The sequence below is a fragment of the Lithobates pipiens genome, unplaced genomic scaffold (assembly GCF_037356315.1).
Source record: "Lithobates pipiens isolate NorthernLeopardFrog02 unplaced genomic scaffold, aLitPip1_a1.2 Scaffold_19, whole genome shotgun sequence".
Lineage (NCBI taxonomy): Eukaryota > Metazoa > Chordata > Amphibia > Anura > Ranidae > Lithobates > Lithobates pipiens.
In genome coordinates, this window is record NW_027507764.1 from 56,098,048 (window position 1) to 56,118,827 (window position 20,780).

A 20,780-nucleotide genomic window follows, 5' to 3' on the forward strand; every position below is an offset into this window, starting at 1 on the left:
GGACAAGTTTGATCGTTGGAGGAGAACAGGCTGAGTTCCCAGCATAGCTAGGGAAATGACAGCACTGTGCTTTCATGCCTAGAACGGTCAGTTTTTAATAGGAAAGTAGAGGGACTGGCAGGATCACCAGGGATTTTACACAAAGGAAACAAAATAAAGAAAACAGGACACTTTTTCATACAAGTACATGGTACAGCAGGAACATATCAGGAATATGAAATGTTGGGGTTTACATATTCTTTAAGGAAAATAAAAAAATGATGGCCACAAGATGGAGCTGATGATCATAGGAAGCAAACATTTTACACACATTATCTGAAATATACATGAATAATTGAAACATTGGCATAGTGACATTTTTTTTTTGTTTAGAAATATATACCCCCGAGAGTTACTGTGCAAGGAATGACATAAGACAAATTCAGATACTTCTGCTAGTTTCAGGTAAAATACATTTAATGGTTTTTAATGAACACATAACTGCATTTACAGTGCCTTGAAAAAGTATTCATACCCCTTGACATTTTCCACATTTTGTCATGTTACAACCAAAAATGTAAATGTATTTTATTGGGCTTTTATGTGATAGACCAACACAAAGTGGCACATAATTGTGAAGTGGAAGGAACATGATAGTTTTCAAAATTTTTTAGAATTAAATATGTGAAAAGTGTGGTGTACATTTGTATAGCGCCCCCCTGAGTCAAAAGTTTGTAGAACCGCCTTTCACTGCAATTACAGCTGAAGGTCTTTTTGGGGATGTCTCTACCAGCTTTGTACATCTAGAGAGGGACATTTTGCCCATTCTTCTCTGCAAAATAGCTCAAGCTCTGTCAGATTGGATGGAGAGCATCTGTGAACAGCAATTTTCAAGTCTTGCCACAGATTCTCAATTGGATTGAGGTCTGGACCATTCTAACACATGAATATGCTTTGATCTAAACCATTCCATTGTAGCTCTGACTGTATGTTTAGGGTCGTTGTCCTGCTGGAAGGTGAACCTCCGCCCCAGTCTCAGGTCTTTTGCAGACTCTTTTTCAGATTCTTCTAAGATTGTCCTGTATTTGTCTCTGTCCATCTTCCCATCAACTCTGACCAACTTCCCTGTCCCTGCTGAAGAAAAGTATCTCCACAATATGATGTTGCCACCACCATGTTTCACGGTGGGGATGGTGTTTTCAGGGTGATGTGCAGGGTTAGGTTTCCACCACGCATAGTAAATTTTGGTCTAATCTGACCAGAGCACCTTCTTCCACATGTTTGTTGTGTCCCCCACATGGCTTCTCACAAACTGCAAACTGAACTTCTTATGTCTTTCTTCTTGCCACTCTTCCATAAAAGTCAGATTTGTGGAGAGCACCACTAATAGTTGTCCTGTGGACAGATTCTCCCACCTGAGCTGTGGATCTCTGCAGCTCCTCCAGAGATACCATGGGCCTCTTGGCTGCTTCTCTGAATAATGCTCTCCTTTGCCGGGCCTGTCAGTTTAGGTGGACGGCCATGTCTTGGTAGGTTTGCAGTTGTGCCATACTCTTTGCATTTTCGGATGATGGATTGAACAGAGCTCCATGAGATGATCAAAGCTTGGGATATTTTTTTATAACCTAACCCTGCTTTAAACATCTCCACAACTTTATCCCTGACCTGTCTAGTGTGTTCTTTGGCCTTCATGATGCAGTTTGTTCACTAAGGTTCTCTAAAAAACCTCTGAGGGCTTCACAGAACATCTGTATTTATACTGAGATTAAATTACACACAGGTGGACTCTATTTACTAATTAGGTGAATTCTGAAGGCAATTGGTTCCACTAGATTTTAATTTGGGGTATCAGAGTAAAGGGGGCTGAATACAAATGCACGCCACACTTTTCACATATTAATTTGGAAAACCATTTATCATTTTTCTTCCACTTCACAATTATGTGCCACTTTGTGTTGGTCTATCACATAAAATCCCAATAAAATACATTTACGTTTTTGGTTGTAACATGACAAAATGTGAAATATTTCAAGGGGTATGAATACTTTTATAATCCAAGGCACTGCACTAGTGTTGATGTATATCTGCCTGGACTTCAGCTTTAAATAACTCTCACTGGTGTAAAGCTGGACACACACGGTACCATATTTTTTTTTTACAATCTCAAATGATCGGTTACTACCTGATATGACATAAATTGGATGTATAGTGTAAGGAACCGCTCCCTACAGAATAAGTAAATCTATAGAAGATTGTAAAACGAAGTCAGCGGGGGAAGTAATCGATTTTCTTTCTCCGCAAAGCAGGGAATAAAATCCATGACTTCCCCTAGTAAAAGCACCACACACAGCACACCAAAAAACACTGGCTAGGCACACATTTAACCCTTTGATCGCCCCTGATGTTTAACCCCCTTCCCAGCCAGTGTCATTAGTACAGTGCCAGTGCATATCTTTAGAACTGAGCACTGCATTAGTGTCACTGGTTGCCTCAAAGTGACAGTTAGTGTCCGAATGTCTGCCGCAATATGACGATCCTGCTGACCGCCGCCAATACTAGTAAAAAAAAAAAAAAATAGAAAAAAAAAATTCAAGTATAGATCTCATTGTTTGGAGCCTTATAGCATCTACAAATAATGAGATCTATACTATACTTTGTTTTACTAGTATTGGCAGCGATCAGCTCATAAACTGACATTTTTTGGAGTTTGGGCATTTTTTTTAACAGCCCATATGACCATGCACACATGGACGTTTTTGAACTTTTATCAGCAATGGAGTTTCTAAACACCATAAAATCGCGTTCAGGAGTCGTTTTTCTGACCACAAAAAAATGGCAAATGCTTATAAACACTGATGAATGTTGATAAACCCTCAAAAACGTGGCTCACCAATGTTTTTCAACATTTATGATCCATTGAAAAAAAAATGCAAAAAAAAATGATAATGCAGAAAAACACTAAAAAACGCTATTGCAAAAACGTTAAAACACTTTGAAAGACTCACTGCAAAGCTACTGGCATTTTTATAACGTTATTTTAATGTCAGGTGTGCATGGGGCCTCACACAAAAACAAACAAAATGCAGAGGTGATCAAATACTGCCAAAAGAAAGCTCTATTTGTGGGGAAAAGGACATTTTTTTTGGGGGGTACGGTGTCGCACGACGCCACAATTGTCAGTTATGCAGTGCCGTATCGAAAAAAAAATGGCCTGGTCATGGGGGGGTACATCTTCCGAAAGTCAAGTGGTTAAAGTAATTCTGGAGTTCAGCTTCAGTATACTATTTGTGTAACATCTTAACAGCAGGAAGCCCCCATATCAGCTGAAACATTGACAATCCGGTGCCGGATCTTTAAATTTAGCCCCCCCCCCCCCAGTAAGTCCTGGGCCCGGCTCACCAACAAATGCAACATATGATCTTCCCTGGAAAATAACAGTATTTTATACTGCCGCTGCACAGCAGATGGGAGCCAAATAAGGTCTATATTTAGTAACCGTTGGAAGAGGCAATTAAATCAAACGGCTGAATGTCAGGCAAGAGGACGGGAAGAAGACAGCGATGCACAATAAGATATTTACCGATCACTAGATTGTGTTTTGGCTCACCGGGGTGGGGGGTCCTTTAATTGGCAAGGAATGGAAATGAAAGGGATTTTTTTTTTGTTTTGTTTTACGTTTTGCTTTGTTTTATGTTTTTTTTTTTTATATGATACCTTCTCCCTTTCTGGAGTAGCCTATTTATATGGGAAAAATTTAATGAGCAAAATGCAGTTACACACAGCAGTCAGAATCTTACTTTTTCTGAATAACATCATTGCAAGACAAACCAAATAAACACAGCTGTAGAGTTCTGATTCTCTAGCTGAAAGCTCCCTACACTGTTCTGTGCCTGAAGTTCAAGCCTGGGGCTACAGGAAGTAGACATGTGCACTGCTGGAAAATTTGTTCATTTTTTTTTCTTTTATTTTTTTTACTTTCATTTTTTGGGTCATTCGTTATGATCGAAATTTGTGAATTCATGAATTTGTGAATTAAAAAATTCAAGAATTGGTGAATTCATAAATTCATGAATTTGTAAATTCAAGAATTTGTGAATTCTAAAATTCGTTAATTAAAAAATTCATAAATTTGAAAATTCGTAAATTCTAAAATGAGAGAATTCGTATATTCGTAAATTCCAAAGTTCGTAAATTAGAAAATTCGTAAATTTCAACATTTGTAAAGTCATAACTTCAAAAATTTGAAAATGCAGAAATAAGAACGGAAATCCGAAAATTCAAAGGAACGAAAATCCAAAAATAAGAATGAAAATCCCAAAATTCAAGAATCCAAAATAACTAACTAATAATAACTATTAATAACTAATCAATTATAGATATTTGAATTTCCCTTCAAATGTGGCTATTAGTGAGTGTAATGATTACGAATTTATCCAAAGTTATGAATTATCCGAAACAACAAATGCCGCATCTAAACAAATGGAATGTAACAAATTAATAATAATAAGTAATAATAATAAAAGTTATTATTATTATTACCTATTATTATTTATTATTCATGTTTTATGTTCCATTCGTCTAGATGCGGTATTTGTTAGTTCATAATAAATAAATTTGTGTTCGTTACGTTCACTAACAGCCAAATTTGAAAGGAAATTCCGATACCTATAATTTAATAGTTAGTAATAGTTAAGTTATTATAAGTTATTATTTAGAATTTTTGAGTTTTCGCTCTTATTTCTGATTTTTGTTCTTTAGAATTTTCTGATTTTCGTTATTTTGGATTTTCGTCCTTTTGAATTATCATGTTTCCATTTCGTATTTTCGTATTTTGGATTTACGAATTTTTGAATTTCTGAATTTACAAAATTTTAAAATTTTTACGGAAAATTCATTAAATGGGTTTTCGTTAATTCAAATATTTCCGAATTAACTAATTTGTCGAATTTCGGCAAAAAACTAATTTGGAATGAAGCGAACTGCACATGTCTAACAGGGGGCAGTAGGACAGGAGGGGACCTCCCATGGATAGATTAATTATAAATGGAGATCTTTAAAATAAACATGTCCTCTTAAAAAGTAGACTGTCTAACACTACTTAATGGGGTTAATTCACTAAAGGCAAAAAGATTGTTCACTTTGCAAGGGAATTTTCCCTTAGCTTAGGGCAGGGTTTCTCAACCAGGTACCACGAGGCAATACCTGGACCCTATAGAGGTTGTACAGGCAGTCCAACTCCTCAAGGATGGCACATCAATACGTGTCATTGCCAGAAGGTTTGCTGTGTCACCCAGCACAGTCTCAAGAGCATAGAGGAGATTCCAGGAGACAGGCAGTTACTCTAGGAGAGCTGAACAGGGCCGTAGAAGGTCCTTAACCTATCAACTGGACGGGTATCTGCTCCGTTGTGCAAGGAGGAACAGGATGAGCACTACTGGAGCCCTACAAAATGACCTCCAGTAGGCCACTGGTGTGAATGTTTCTAACCAAACAATCGGGCCTGACATCCCCTAGTGGGCCCTGTGCTCACTGCACAGCACTGTGGAGCTTGAATGGCATTTGCCATCCAACACCAGAATTGGCAGGTCTGCCACCAGCACCTTGTGCTTTTCACAGATGAGAGCAGGTTCACACTGAGCAAGTGACAGACGTAAAAGGGTCTAGGGAAGCCACAGAGAACGTTATGCTGCCTATAACATGGTCTGGGGGAGGCATATCCGCACAGACCTCTACAGGCTAGACAATGGCACCCCGACTGCCATTAGGAATCTGGAGGAATTCTTTGGACCCATTGTCAGACCCTATGCTGGGTCCTGGGTTCCTTTTGGTGCATGACATGTGGCGAGAGTATGCAGCCTGTTCCTGGAGGATGAAGGAATTGATACCACTGAATGACCCCCATGCTTGCCTGACCTAAATCCAATAGAATACCTCTGGGGCATTAGGTTTTGGTCCATCCAATGCCGCAAGGTTGCACTTCAGTCCCTCAGTGATGCCCTGGTCCAGATCTGGGAGGAAATACCCCAGGACACCATCTGTCGTCTCATTAGGGCCATGCCCCAACATTGTCAGGCATGCATACAAGCACGTGGGGGATATACAAACTACTGAGTACCATTTTGAGTTGCTGCAGTGAAATTTCAGCAAAATGGACTAGCCTGCTGTATCATTTTTCACTTTGATTTTCCAGGTCACTTTGAATTCAGCCCTTTGTACAGTAGTTTGATAATTTTAATTTCTATCAATCGATGTGGCATCCTTTCATTCCTAACACATTACCCAGTCCATATCAGTATAGATATCCAGCATGATATTTTTCCGCATTGAGATCTGATGTGTTTTCAAAGTGTTCCTTTAATTTTTTGAGCAGTGTACATTGCTCCCAACTGTCCCTGATTTAGAGGGACTGTCCTTGATTTGGAACACAGTCCCTCTTTCGTCCTAATTTTGGTCTGATCTATATAACTGTATATAAAATGCACTATTTATCTTTCAGAAACTGTTTCCCAGTGCTAAACCTTTCATCCAATTTCTAAATGGTTGCATTTGTATATTCCAAAAGCCAATATAAAGGAATAGTAGTGGTAAAAAAAATAAAAAATTAAAAGCACTTGTGGGTTTAACTAATCTTTTTTGTATAATTCTCTTTTAAGGGGGCGTGGCAGGGGGTGTGGTTTATGCATCCATATTTTTGCTAATAGGTGTCCCTTGTTCCGATCTCAATGGGTTGGGAAGCATGGATATAGTAATTTTTAGCAGGGGTTCCCTGAGACCAGAACGTTCATTGAAGGGTTCCTCTGTGTTGAAAATTTTAAGAAAGGCGGCCTTAAGGAATGGGATGAAGATTTGCTAAATTCTATCATTCAATTATGTGCAACAATAATACTTTTTTTTTTTTTATTTCCTTGCAAGTGATTGGGTATTCTTTGCAAACTTTCACCACATTCAATAAGCTAAGGAAAAAATCCTTTGCAAAGTGGCAAGCCTCTTTGCTTTTAGTTTATCCAACTCCATTGAGTAGTGTTAGGCAGCCGATTTTTTAAGATGACAGGTTCAATTTAAAGATTCTCCACTACGCTTCATTTGCAGTTTAGATATCTACATAATGTTCCCTACTGTTCTACTGCCCCCGGTAAATCAACCACAATAGGTGAAGGTACCTTTGGATGCTTGCAGCAATCTTTATTGACTTCAGTGCACCTAAAGAGTACACTATACTGAGCCCTTCAAATCTTCTTCCTGCTCCACCACCTTTCAGTAACAAATCTCTTGGCAAACAGAGGTACCTGCATTGAATTGTTGGATGTGTTAGGCACGAAACAAGTCAAGGTCTCTGTACAAAGAGTGCCTGTGATCCTGAGATTCACAGGCACACATAAAAAGGATCTGAGGACTACTAATGGCACTTATAGGTATAGCAAAACCAGTCACATTGTGGGTGCTCCTCACAATGTTCTTACACTTTCACAATCTGAACTCCATAGTAGGGTAATGCTCTAATCTACACCCACTATAACATCATGTGAAAAGAGGCTGAGCTTACTAAGAAGTTGGCAGGGCTTTGACAGTTGACAGTAAAGGTCACCCATAGGTGCTCCACTAAGTTTGCCTTGGCCCTTTGTCCAATGGATGAGTGAAAATTCATCCCATTCATCACCTACAGTACAAATGATGCATCAGCATCATCATTACTAAGAGAGATATCATACATAATTAGGTCTATGTTCCATAGTAGCCAATCAGATTTCAGTGTTTATTTTTCCAATTTTGTTTTAGTTCAGGGAAGCACTACCAGTCAACGTATGGCTAGGGGGCATAGACAACCAAAAAACCCTCCACTAAAATATAGTGATTAAAGTACAGCATGCCTTCCTAAAACAGGCCATACCTTCCAACAACACACACAAACGCGGTATTGATTGCTCATCTCAGAATGAAATGCCACGTGGCACTTTAAAGTGTTTTGTTGGTGGACTTTGGTTCAATTTTGGGTCCCTTTCCATAACCTGCCCAATTATCCTGTCTTACAACTTCCCAACTCCTTCTTTTGGAAACTATGTCTTTTATAGCTTGCAGGGATGATGGCTAATAAACCAGAAACATTGTGGACAAAAATTGAAGAAATACCTCAATAAGCATATGGTGTATCTGGGATACATAAAATGGTTATGGAGGCACAGTTAACTAACTATTATATAATGGAAAAAGTAACCAAGAAGTGTCTTCAAATTAAGCTTCAAGCCCCTTTTTTGTTGGCTTTTAACGAATAGAGTGAGCCCATTGGTGGAAGGGTTCTTGGTTAGGACCCTTATAATAAAAAAGTAACCAAGAAGTGTCTTCTAAATTAAGCTTCAAGCCCCTTATTTTTTTTGTTGACTTTTAACAAATAGAAAGAGCCCATTGCTTGAAGGTTTCTTGGCTAGGACCCTTACCTTGCTGGCAGTCTGTGTGCCTGGTTGAAGGCCTATTAGCTGGAGAAAGGTAGGATGTGTGTCTTGAGTATCAAAGGAACCTAAGGCTGTAGTTAGTCAACTGGAAGTGACCCCATGTTTTCTTATGAGTTACTTCAATTGAAGTTGATTGCTCCTGGAATTGAAGCCCCCAGAAACTGCCAGCAGGAGAAACCTTCATCGTCTGCAATTTGGGTATTCCACCTCCTTATCCCACCCTCAAGTACTACAATAGTGTTTGAAAAGATACCTGGACCTGGCCTGACCTGCATTACAGGAAGAATTAAAGTAAACTGCCTGTGGTCATCACAGAAGGATGCTCCAAGGCCCTTCTGAATAGAGGTATGTAAAGAAATAAAATTCAGGAACATCTGGACATCTATGCCAAGGTTCAGATCTCTTGGTTTACCCAGGAGACACAGAGAAAAAGTAGATGTAAACTTACAGAAGAGGATCATCTCACAGGATTCTCCCAAACCAGAATTATACCTAATCTCTTGTTGGGCGAGTAACACAAATATGTGACGGCTTGCTGTGTGACAGGGTCTCTTTAAAATCTATGCTGCACAGGTAGAGGTAGGAAAATAGCAGCAAACACTTGGCTGACGGTAGATGAACCCACACTCTATTGTTGCCGACAGCAGCAGCAGCACAGAGGCATGAATTATGAGCGTCAGCACTTTAGAGATCAGTGTTTACAGCCATCTGTGTTCACAGCCAATACATTTCTGTAAAACTGCAAAATTCAAGAAAAAAAAATCAATTCGATTTCTCCAGTCTGTTATCACACACAGCACTGTGCATGACACCAGTCATAATTTCATAAGACTTTCTAATTATGCCTTTAATGTTATATTTTAGATAAAAGGTAACTCCAGTGAAAACACAAAAGTCTCCAATACATGTGCAAAATAGCTAAAGTAGTCAGTGGTGACCCCCCAGGGAAGAACAGCCCCCCAGTTCATTGGCTGTGGTACTACGGGAAGCTCTGGTGGTGATAGAATGTTAACAAGAGTACAATAAGGAACTGTTTGGTGCAAATTATTCCTGCAGTCCTGAGATTGAGAACCGCTGTCCTATGCAACAAATGAGTCCATTACACAAAATGTTATTCAATAGTAACTCTTCTGCTTCATCCAGGCAAGAAGCAGCAGGCAAGCAATCTGTAATAGGCACAGCTCAGGCACGAACACTGGTATGCCCGATACACACGATCGGACATTCCGACCACAAAATCCATATGATTTTTTTCTGATGGATTTTGGCCGAAACTTGTCTTGCATACACACGGTTGCACAAAGTTGTCGGAAAGTCCGATCGTTCCAAATGAGGTGACAAACAAAACGTACGTAGAGGCCAGTAGCCAATAGCTTTTGTCTCCAAATTTATTCTGAGCATGCGTGGCACTTTGTGCTTCAGAATTCTCTATACACAATCGGAAAAAGTCCGATCAGATTTTGTTGTCGGGAAATTTTAGATCCAGCTTTTTCCGTCGGAAATTCGGACAGAAAAAGTCCGATAGAGCCCACACACGATCGGATTTTCCGACAACAATCTTTTTCCGTCTGAATTTCCGACTGTGTGTATGGGACAGTACAGATCACAATGGGAGCGGAACTAAACTCACATATATTTTTTAGCCAAGGAAGCTGCCCTCTTGGCCTCTGTTTGATCTTCAGCTGCCATGATGCTGCACATGTGATCAGTTATGACTCCAGCCATTTGAAGGTTTAACAGTTTGGTTGAAAGCACAAGCACATGTGACAGTTAGCGAGTTTAGTTCCGCTTTAAAGCCCAACTGAACTCAGTCTAGATCAGCTAAATACATCCCATGTGCATCCAATACAGATGTGACAGTTATGATACCAATGCAGACATCAGCCTCACCACCATAGACACAAAGCCACTAAAGCGGAACTAAACCCATCAATTTAACAGTTTCAAAAACAGACCCCTTTCACACTGAGGAGCTTTACAGGTGCTATAGCGCTAAAAATAGCGCCTGCAAAGTGCCTGTAAACACCTCTCATCTCACTCCAGGGCTTTCACACTGGAGCGGTGCACTGGTAGGATGCTCAAAAAAGTCCTGCAAGCAGCTTCTTTGAGGCACTTTAGGAGCCGTGTTGTATACACTGCTTCTAAAGCACCCCTGCCCATTGAAATGAATGGGCTGCAGCAGTGCTTTGCCGGCATTTTAACCCTTTTTTCAGCGTCAGTGGGGGTTAAAAGCTCCCCGCTAGCGCCCAAAAAGCACTGCTATTTTTAGCAGTGCTTTACCGTCATTTTTGTGGTGCCTGCCTGCCCCATTGTGAAAGTGCCCTTATATTCCTGGCATGTCGGGAATGCTGTGACATTTGCTTGTGCTCTCAACCAAACTGTCAAACCATCAAATGGCTGGTGTCATAAATGATCACATGTGCAGCATCATGTCAGTTGAAGATCAAACTGAGACCAAGATGGCAGCCTCCCTGGCTGAAAAAGATAGGGTTTATTTCCGCTTTAAGTTTTTCACTACATTTTGGACTGCTGCAGCACAGTAGAACCACTAAGGAAAATTGAAAGCAGATATTCAGTTTTTCCTCCTCCTCCTTCTCCCCCCTCTCAATCACCATCCCAAATCCGAACACCGCATGCGCAGTGAGAAGCTGGCTTTGAAGCCACAGGAAGTCACAGCCAACTACAGTTTTTGTAGCTGCTGACTTTTTTTTCACAATGACTGAGTCAGAGTTCCTACTTTTCTTGCCTGACTTTTTCTTGGGCATGTAGTATAAGCATGCAGAACATTGTAAACCTTTTTTTCTGAAGGCTGGGGTTGGCCTTAAGACAATACATTTAGGCCTGGTTCACAGGAATGCGATTTCAGTGCAGTGCAGCACAGTGCATTGTTTGAAAAAGGGTCTGGTGCTACTTTGCTGCACGATTTTGGCACCATAGAAATCCACCAAAAAAACGCATTTGAAAAATGCATGTACGTACATTTTTGGTGCGTTTTTGATAGAGTTTTGTGTTGGATTTTAGTAGTTACCCACCTCTGGCATCTGAAAAAACAGTGACTCTTCTCTGCTATCAGCCAGGGGTTCCTGTCTGACAGCAAAATGTAGTCAAAGGCAAAAAAAATAAAAAATGATTGGCGTAGGGGTCCCCCCACAATCCATACTAGTGCCTTCAGGTCTGGCATGTTTTAAGGGGAACCCCAAGCTAAAACAAAAATAAAAAATGGCATGAGCCTCTGCCAAAATTCATACTAGACCCTTATCAGAGCAAGGATTGTGGGGGGACCCCCATGCTGTTTTTTTTTTTTTTTTCTCATTTTATTACTGTCTGCACTCCTTTGTTTACCTTTTGCTGCCAGCCAGGAATCCCCGGCTGACAGCAGGAATGAGTCACTGGGATGCCAGTGGGGGGCCAGCTCCTTACCAACCACCAGCTGCAGTCTCCTGCATGAAAATGGGTCAAAAACGCATCAAGTGATGTCACACCAGGAAATTAAACTGAAAATTGGATCAAGTCGCAGCTGCAATCATGTGAACCTAGCCTTACAGATATGCAATTTAGATTTTGAAAGTAAAATCCAATTGGCTGTTAGGAGCAGGTTTGTTCGTATCAATCCCCCTATTTCTAAATAATCCCAGACAGCCCATCACAAACGAAAACATAGGTTTCTCAGATTTACTAAAAAAAAAAAAAAAAATAGTTTTAGGCTATATTCACATCTATGCAGGCTGCCGTGCATTCACCGCATTGCAGTGCATTCCACATAATCTTACTAGCACCCCAATGCACATACGCAGTGTAAATTGATGGGCCGGCTCCACATTGCACTATAATGCCCACATATAAATGCTCTGGGTGTTGGGGTGCACAAGGGTTGCTCCAAAGGTCTGTTTGGGCTGCCTTAACCCAATATATATATATATATATATATATATATATATATATATATATATATATAGATAGATATAGAGAGATATCTCTCTCTCTCTCTATATCTATATATCTATATCTATATAAATATATATATATATATATATATATATATATATATATATATATATATATATATATATATTGTCAATATACAAAAAAAAATAAAAAGGTGTGTTAATATATGCACAGGTGTGTATACACCCATAAAGAACACACAAGTGACACTGCTCTGCAGAAATATCATAACATTATCATTGGACCTCACATACGATGAGTTCTATAGAGAAGAATGAATCTTTGATCGGAAGTACCAAAGAAAGACAGTTTAAATAGAAATTCAAGCCAAATTGCTAAATAAGCAGTTAAAGTGTGTATATAGGAAAGTAACACACATAGGGGTGTATTTCTAAAAAAAAAAAAAAAAAATGTGCAGAGCTAGTCGTCCTTTAAAAATGCATGTACATTTGTTCTGTGCGAATGGGGGCAGAAACAAATGTTATTATGCCATTTTGTCTCCAGGTTGAATATTTTTCATCAGGGGGGAACGTAAGGCAACGCAGTTCTGGCACCTCCAGCACTGAATGTATGTAAAGGCAAGGGGTGCTGGAGTGTGCCCGAGGGTTTATTCATGATGGCTGCTGGGGGATCTATTGTCCATGGCTGGCATCTTTTCTGTGGGGGTCTATTATTGCTGGAGGGTCTTATACGGGGGGGGGGGGTGGCTTTTGTTGCTGGGATCTATTATTGCTGGAGGGTCTTATATTCTGGGGGGGGGGGGGGGGTCAGTTGTTGCTAGGTGGGATCTACTGTTGAGAAAGAGGTGTATTGCTGCTGGCTGCTGGAAGGCCTACTGATGCTGGCTGTGAGAGATCTGTTGTTGCTGCTTGGGGTCTATCATAGCTCCCAACTGTTCCTGATTTCGAGGGACTGTCCGTGATTTGGAGCAATGTCCCTCTGTCCCTCTGTCCCTCATTCCTCCTCATTTTGGTCTGATCTATATCTATATATAAAATGCACTTTTTATCTGTCAAAAAGTGTTTTCCAGCGCTAAACCATTCATTGAATTTATAAATTGCTGCATTTGTAAAATTTATATCGGCTTTTAAAGGAATTAAATGAATAGTAGTGGTAACAAAAAAGCACTTGTGGGTTTAACCAATCTTGTTTTTTTGTACAATTCTCTTTTAAGGGGGTGTGGTAAGGGGCGTGTCCTATGCCTTCATACTTTTGCATCCCTCATTTCCATCTCAAAAAGTTGTGAGCTATGGGTCTGTCACTGCTGGAGTGGATCTATTGTTAGTAGGGTGGAGTTTCATTGCGAGGGAACCTATTGTTGTTGGAACGGATCTATTGTTGCTGGGGTGGTATTTTGTTGCGGGGGGGGGGGGGGGTCTATTGTTGCTGGAGGGCTTACTGTTATTGGCTGCAGAATATCAATTCAATTTTACTGATCTTCTTGTTATCATTAACAATTTCCATACAATTTACTTAGCACCACAGAATTATACTTGGGTCTGTATTCTCAGAAAGGGGTGGTATTGGAGCGTGGGTAGACGGTGGAACTAAGACATGGTGCTCGGAGGTGGGTAGGGGGCGGAGACACGGACTTTCTGAGAAAAAAATCCCTGTTTTTAATCCATAATAGAGCAAATCAGGAATACAGCGCCTTACGGACACTGGATGGAGCAGGTGATCATAGGAAACAAATTCTTATTTACTGTGATCACCAGCTCCATCTAGTAGTCATAATGCAGTATTTCCTGATTCACTCTATTTTGTATGAATGAAAAACATTCAACCTGGAGAGAAAATATTCTAACCACGTTTTGGCCCGATTCACACAGAATGAATGTACATTGTACGGGATGAATCTCTCTGCAAATAGTTTTCACATATGCACCCCATAATCTGGTATCTCCCACCATTCCTGCCATGCTTTATAGTTGCATGGCATAAAGAGAGTGACAACACTTCTTAAGACCTGTAGCTCTGCAAATTTTGTGCCACTGCTCCACCTCCATTAATGATCCTCGCCACACTCATGGCACTCACGTTACGCTTGGTTCACACCTACAGGTGTGACCAAGCGCGGGGTGCTGTTCTGCACATTTTTCGTGCCTTCCAGGGCATCACTTGTAGGGCAGCCCATTCATTTCAATGGACTGCCCTACGCGTGAGAAATGCAGAAAATAAGTCCCTGACTATTTTCCTGAAAAAGAACACTCCACACTGAACCGCAAACGCGAGGTGGTGCCTTTAACAATTACCAGCACTGTTGTGCATCAGCTAAATGGCAGATCATTTCTCTGTATGTCAGGAAGATGCACAAATTTGAGCGCGTTTCCAAAGCATTAAGCCTACTCCTTTCCGGTCCCCCCTGCTAAATACCTCCCTCTCCTACACAGCAGCTCATAGAGCAACAACTTCTACTGCAAGCCTGATTTCAGGCAATTAAAATGGCTGAATATGAATAAAATTAATGACCAATGAAGCAATACATTACAAAGCTAATAAGTGATTTTATGCATTTGTTACTCTATGATATGTAGTTGATTTCTGACAAGTGGTTATACTATATTGTTTCTTACTGAAGAAGTCAAAAAGTAGTACATATTGCTTAGTGTCCTCATGACACGTTTTTGGGTTCTGAAATGTCAAAATGAATCACGCTTTAAGTGGTCGCACCTTTGCATCTGATCATGTACATATTCCTTTTATTGATTTTACAATTGAAGACAAAACACAAAACATGTATGTATATATTACCCTCTCCCCCCTTCTGTTCGTATTCAATGTTTAGACAACCCCCAATCTGGACAGTGAGAAACATATACAGAGAGATGAGCCTGTATTACCATACAACGAAGCATCCGGAAATGACGGTACATTGTTACACGGCATTCTGGGAAATGTTAGGAGCGCTTGGCTATGGCACAGTGCTCGATACATGCAGTATGCATATTGTCAGGAGGGTCACTCAACCGCCAACAGAAGACTTTCAATGTTTTAACAAACCTTCCTTCAAGCCATCCAAACTTTGCTCTTGCTTTTCACCCAAGTCTTCGGCTGACACAGGGTCGTCGCCAAGGCATGTCCGACTTTCAAAAATGTTGTTGTTGTTGACCTGGCTGCCGTTTTGCTTGAGGAGCCGGATTACCTCTGCTTCCAGGTCTTTGATCTAGAAGGATAGGGGAGAAATGAGTGAAATGCATTGGGTCTTTACTGAAAGGGCCAACCAAGAAATCTTTTATGCACGGTGATCTCATTGCCATGGATCTTCACCCTGCATCTTTTCTTGAGAAGAAGAAGCTACTAAACTACATACACTAAATAACTAAATGTATTGGGACACCTGCCTTTACACACATTTGAACTTTAATGGCATCCCAGGCTTAGCCCGCAGGGTTCAATATTGAGTTGGCCCACCCATTGCAGCTATAACATCTTCAACTCTTCTAGGAAGACTGTTCACAAGGTTTAGGAGTGTGTCTATGGGAATGTTTGACCATTCTTCCAGAAGTGCATTTGTAAGGTAAGGCACTGATGTTGGACGGGTGCGCAGTCATGTTGGAACAGGAAGGGGCCATTCCCAAACTGTTTCCACAAAGTTGGGAGCATGAAATTGTCCAAAATGTCTCAGTATGCTGACGCCTGATGCCCCGTACACACGATCGGAAATTCGGCCAGCAAAAGACCGATGAGAGCTTTTGGTTGTAAAATGCGACCGTGTGTATGCTCCTGCCAGCAAAAGATTGAGAGCGGGTTCTCTGTTTTTTGGTTGGAAAAAGTTCCAATCGTCTGTAGCAATTCCGACACACAAAATTCCTATGCATGCTCAGAAACAATTTGATGCATGCTCTGAAGCACTGAACTTGATTTTCTCGGCTCATCATGTATGTCACCGCGTTCACGACGGTCGAAAGTTCAAAGAACTTTTGTGTGACCGTGTGTATGCAAGGCAAGCTTGAGCGGAATTCTGTCGGAAAAACCATCCAAGATTTTTCGGCTGGAAATTCCACTCGTGTTTACTGGGCATTAAAGTATAAGTAAAGGCAAAACTTTTTTTTTTAGTTAAGGATAGAGTGCAAAGGGATTAGAACACTTTTTATGGCTGTCTGTGCCCCTGCTATGGAGATTCTCCCTCTTCATCTGTCCTGTTTACCATTATCATTGAAAGTCAAAGTAAAAGAAAAGCCCAGGTTTTGGGTTTTCCACAGGAAAGTAATAGAAGGAATTCCCTTAATTTGCAGGGATTTCTTCTCATCTCCTGTTTGTCTATGGGACAGGAAGTGAAGGGAAATCTTTGCAATGGAACAAAGATGGCCTCCTTTACTCTATCCATAATGAAAAACAAAAGATTTGCCTATATTTCTACTTTAAGAGTTCCCTTCACTGGAACTAAGGGGACAAGCCCAACCCCTGAAAAACAACCCAACACCATAATTCCCCCTCCACCAAATGATTTGAACCAGTGCACAAAGCACGTTCCATAAAGACATGGATGAGTGAGTTTGGGGTGGAGGAACTTCACTGGCCTGACCTCAACCCAATAGAAAACCTTTGGAATGGAATTAGAGCAGAGACTGAGAGACAGCACTTCTTGTCCACATAAGTACCTGACCTCAAAAATGCGCTTCTGGAAGAATGGGCAAACATTCCCATAGACACACTCCTAAACCTTGTGGACAGCCTTGCCAGAATAACTGAGGCTATTATAGCTGCAAAGGGTGGGCCAACTCAATATTAAACCCTATGGACTAGGACTGGGATGCCATTAAAGTTCATGAGCATGTAAAGGTAGATGTCCCAATACTTGGTAATATAGTGTAGTTACCATGAGATTTTGGATATGTGGCATTTTGTTTTCATGATCTCATCCTGCCCTGTTGGAGGACATGATGACCTGTACCAGGTCAAGTAGCCTTAGCTTTCGCCACATATTAGGCAAGATAAATTGGAGAAGGGCACAGGTTGACTTCCTGTGTGGTACAACGGCAGGCTATTTAAAGATCAGGCTTGTTCTTTATTTTTGTTATAGGGAGAGCATGGTGGTCTGAGCTAGCCCCTAGTTTCCTAGAAGTCTGGAATTCAACTGTGTAAGGTCTCCCTGACAAAATTACTGACTGTTTCTGTCCACCTTTCGAAACTTGAGTGTTCCTGTCCACCTCTGTGTGTTCCAGTATCCCCTGTTACATTCTCTATAAGCCCTTGTACACACGGTCGGACATCCTGACAACCAAATCTGTTGGATTTTGTCCGACGGATTTTGTCCGAAACTGTTGCATACACGCGGTTGGACAAAGTTGTCGGAAAATCCGATTGTACATAACGTGATGACGTTATTTCGTTACGACGAGACTACGTTCAGGCTAGTAGCCAATAGCTTTGGTCTAGGAATTTGATCTGAGCATGCGTGGCACTTTGTCCATCGGAGTAGGCTACACATGATCGGAGTATGTCTGATCGGAGCATTTTTGTCGGAAAATTTTACGGGCATGTTGGAAAACTTGGTCCGTCGGATACTCCGACAGAAACAGTCCGATGGAGACCACACACAGTAGGATTATCCGACAAAACGGTCCGATAGGACACATTCCGTCGGAATCTCCGACCGTGTGTACAAGGCCTTACAGTATATAACATAAATAAGAAATGAAGCAGGGATGGTAGAGATGGTAAAAGCCCTTCACCAAGTGTACAACATGGCTGTAAACCTAGGAATTATTTGTTGAGATCTCAGTAGACATGTGCGCCGTCAATAAATTTGTTTCGTTCCGTTTCGTAAGAAAATTAATTTGTATTTTGTAATTCGTGTCCGACATTCAATTTGGATTCGTACGAAATACGAATTTTCGTTAGTTTCGTAAACCTTTTGCAAAATAGCGAAAGTTCGTTATGATGAATTTATCATTATGAGGGGCTCCCACCATCCCTGTGCTGTGCTGACTTCCTCTGATTGGTGAACAAAACACCAGTCACGTTTTGGAATTTGGATCCGAAATTCCTAAATTCGTTAACGAAATTTTGTATTTCATATAAAATTCGTAAGCATAGAAATTCCCATAGGGTTCCCACCATCCCTGTGCTGAGTTCCCAGGTCTGTACACCTGCTGTGTCCATTATAAGGGGTTCCCACTATCCCTGTGCTGAGTTCCCGGGTCTGAGTGTACACCCGCTGTGCCCATTATGAGGGATTCCCACCATCCCTGTGCTGACTTCCTGGGGTTTTAACTTTTAGGTTCGTTAACTTTTCATAACAAGTACGAATGTTCGTTATGAATTTGGATCTGAAATTTGTAAACAAAATTTCGCACAGAATTCGTATGCATAAAAATTCATATTTTGGATTCATACGAGATTCTGGAAATTTTCGATTCCTACTAAACTAATCGCACATGTCTAGATTTCAGCAATAGTGATGTTGCTGTAATGATGGAAGAAAATGTCCAGGGGTTTATCTAGCATCTACAGAAAAAGGATAAATCTGTGTTTTTGGGTGGATTGATCCTTTAACCCCTTCTGACATCCAGGCGTGCCATTAACTGGGCTATTACACCTGGAGGGAGGTCCGCTTAATCATTTGACCATTGAGATTGTCTGTTAAGAGTGGTCCCATGATCAGGAGCTGGTCCCAGATCATTAGTACAGACATTAGAGCTGACCTTAACAGCTCGGTCTCTGTTCTGTGAGCATGCTCTCAGCACAGAAATCTATGCTGCCCAGAAATCTGGTGCAGCTGTGCATGGTAGCCAATCAGCTTGTACATTGTTCAATTAAGCTTTGACAAAAAAAAAAAGGAATCTGATTCGTTTCTATGCAGAGCTGCACCAGATTTTACACTCTTCAGTTTTAATAAGTCAACCTCCTTTGGTGGGAACGTGCAAGCATTAAAGCCCACCCTCTTTGCTGCTGCACATGTGCATTAGATGGCAACGTGCATATTGTTCAAAGAAGCTTGCCTTAAACCTATGTTAAAGCCAAACTCCGGGACGATATAAAGAACCACGATTTAAGGCCAGTTATATAGACCTTACAAATTTCAAATGCATTCACAAAACAACTAGCATAATTATAAGAATCTGTGTGTATATTTACTACCAGTAATTCTGCATAGCAGAACACACACCGGGAAAGAGAGGGGCACAGGGCTGTTTTTAATGTATGGCAAAAGAGGCAGCTGCCCAGGCCCAGTCATTCTTGTGGAGCCCACAGCAGTTGAGCTGCCCCTTGAGCCCTCGCTGCCCACAAATAATTGATAAGTGGATTTGGCTATCACTAAGGGGATGAAGGTGGAATTGAATGTTGGGGGTGCTGGTGATTGTTCGGATGTTATGTCTACAGTTTGTGCAGTGATTGCTAGTTGGGTCAGGTAATCCATGGATGGAGAGAGCACCTGTCAGTCCCGGGCACAGTCATACCGACCCCTTTCCCTTACCATGTCCGACATGCTGCAGACCATCGGTCCACTGAAGAACTTCTTCACCGGAGGGTTCATGAGGAGGCCTGTGTAATGATGGGGGAAGTATGGGCGAGGGGGTCCTGTATAATTATGGGGGCGAAGTCCTGTGCAATGATGGGAGTTGTATGGGGGAGGAGGAGGTCCTGTGTAATGATGGGGTAGTATGGGGGAGGAGGGATGTCCTGTGTAATAATGGGAGTAATACGGTCCTGTGTAGTATTGGGGAGTATAATCCTGTGTAATGATGGGAGTAGTATGGGGGAGGAGCAGGTCCTGTGTAATGATGGGAGTAGTATGGGGGAGGAGGAGGTCCTATGTAATGATGGGAGTCATATGCGGGAGGAGGAGGTCCTTTGTAATGATGGGGGTAGTATGGGGGAGTAGGGATGTCCTGTGTAATTATGGGAGTAGTATGGTCCTGTGTAGTATGGCGGAGTATAATCCTGTGTAATTATGGGAGTAGTATGGGGGAGGAGGAGGTCCTGTGTAATGATGGGAGTAGTATGCGGGAGGAGGAGGTCCTGTGTAATGGTGGGAGGAGGAGGTCCTGTGTAATGATGGGAGTAGTATGCAGGAGGAGGAGGTCCTGTGTAATGATGGGAGTCATATGCGGGAGGAGGAGGTCCTGTGTAATGATGGGGGTAGTATGGGGGAGTAGGGATGTCCTGTGTAATGATGGGCTTAGTATGGTCCTGTGTAGTATGGCGGAGTATAATCCTGTGTAATTATGGGAGTAGTATTGGGGAGGAGGAGGTCCTGTGTAATGATGGGAGTAGTATGCGGGAGGAGGAGGTCCTGTGTAATGGTGGGAGTAGTATGTGGGAGGAGGAGGTCCTGTGTAATGATGGGAGTAGTATGCGGGAGGAGGAGGTCCTGTGTAATGATGGGGGTAGTATGGGAGGAGTAGGGATGTCCTGTGTAATGATGGGAGTAGTATGGTCCTGTGTAGTATGGGGGAGTATAAT

At 41.4% G+C, this 20,780-nt stretch overlaps 1 protein-coding gene across 7 annotated transcripts in view; it reads right to left on the minus strand.

The window, feature by feature from the left end:
• The window catches only part of PPP1R9A (protein phosphatase 1 regulatory subunit 9A), a 368,034-nt gene that overhangs the window by 97,219 nt on the left and 250,035 nt on the right, over positions 1-20,780 (minus strand). For all 7 annotated transcript variants that reach the window (XM_077490762.1, XM_077490767.1, XM_077490765.1 and 4 more), the window contains exon 11: positions 15,372-15,534. In XM_077490762.1, the coding sequence (XP_077346888.1) occupies positions 15,372-15,534 (163 nt within the window). The remainder of the gene's footprint in view (positions 1-15,371; positions 15,535-20,780) is intronic.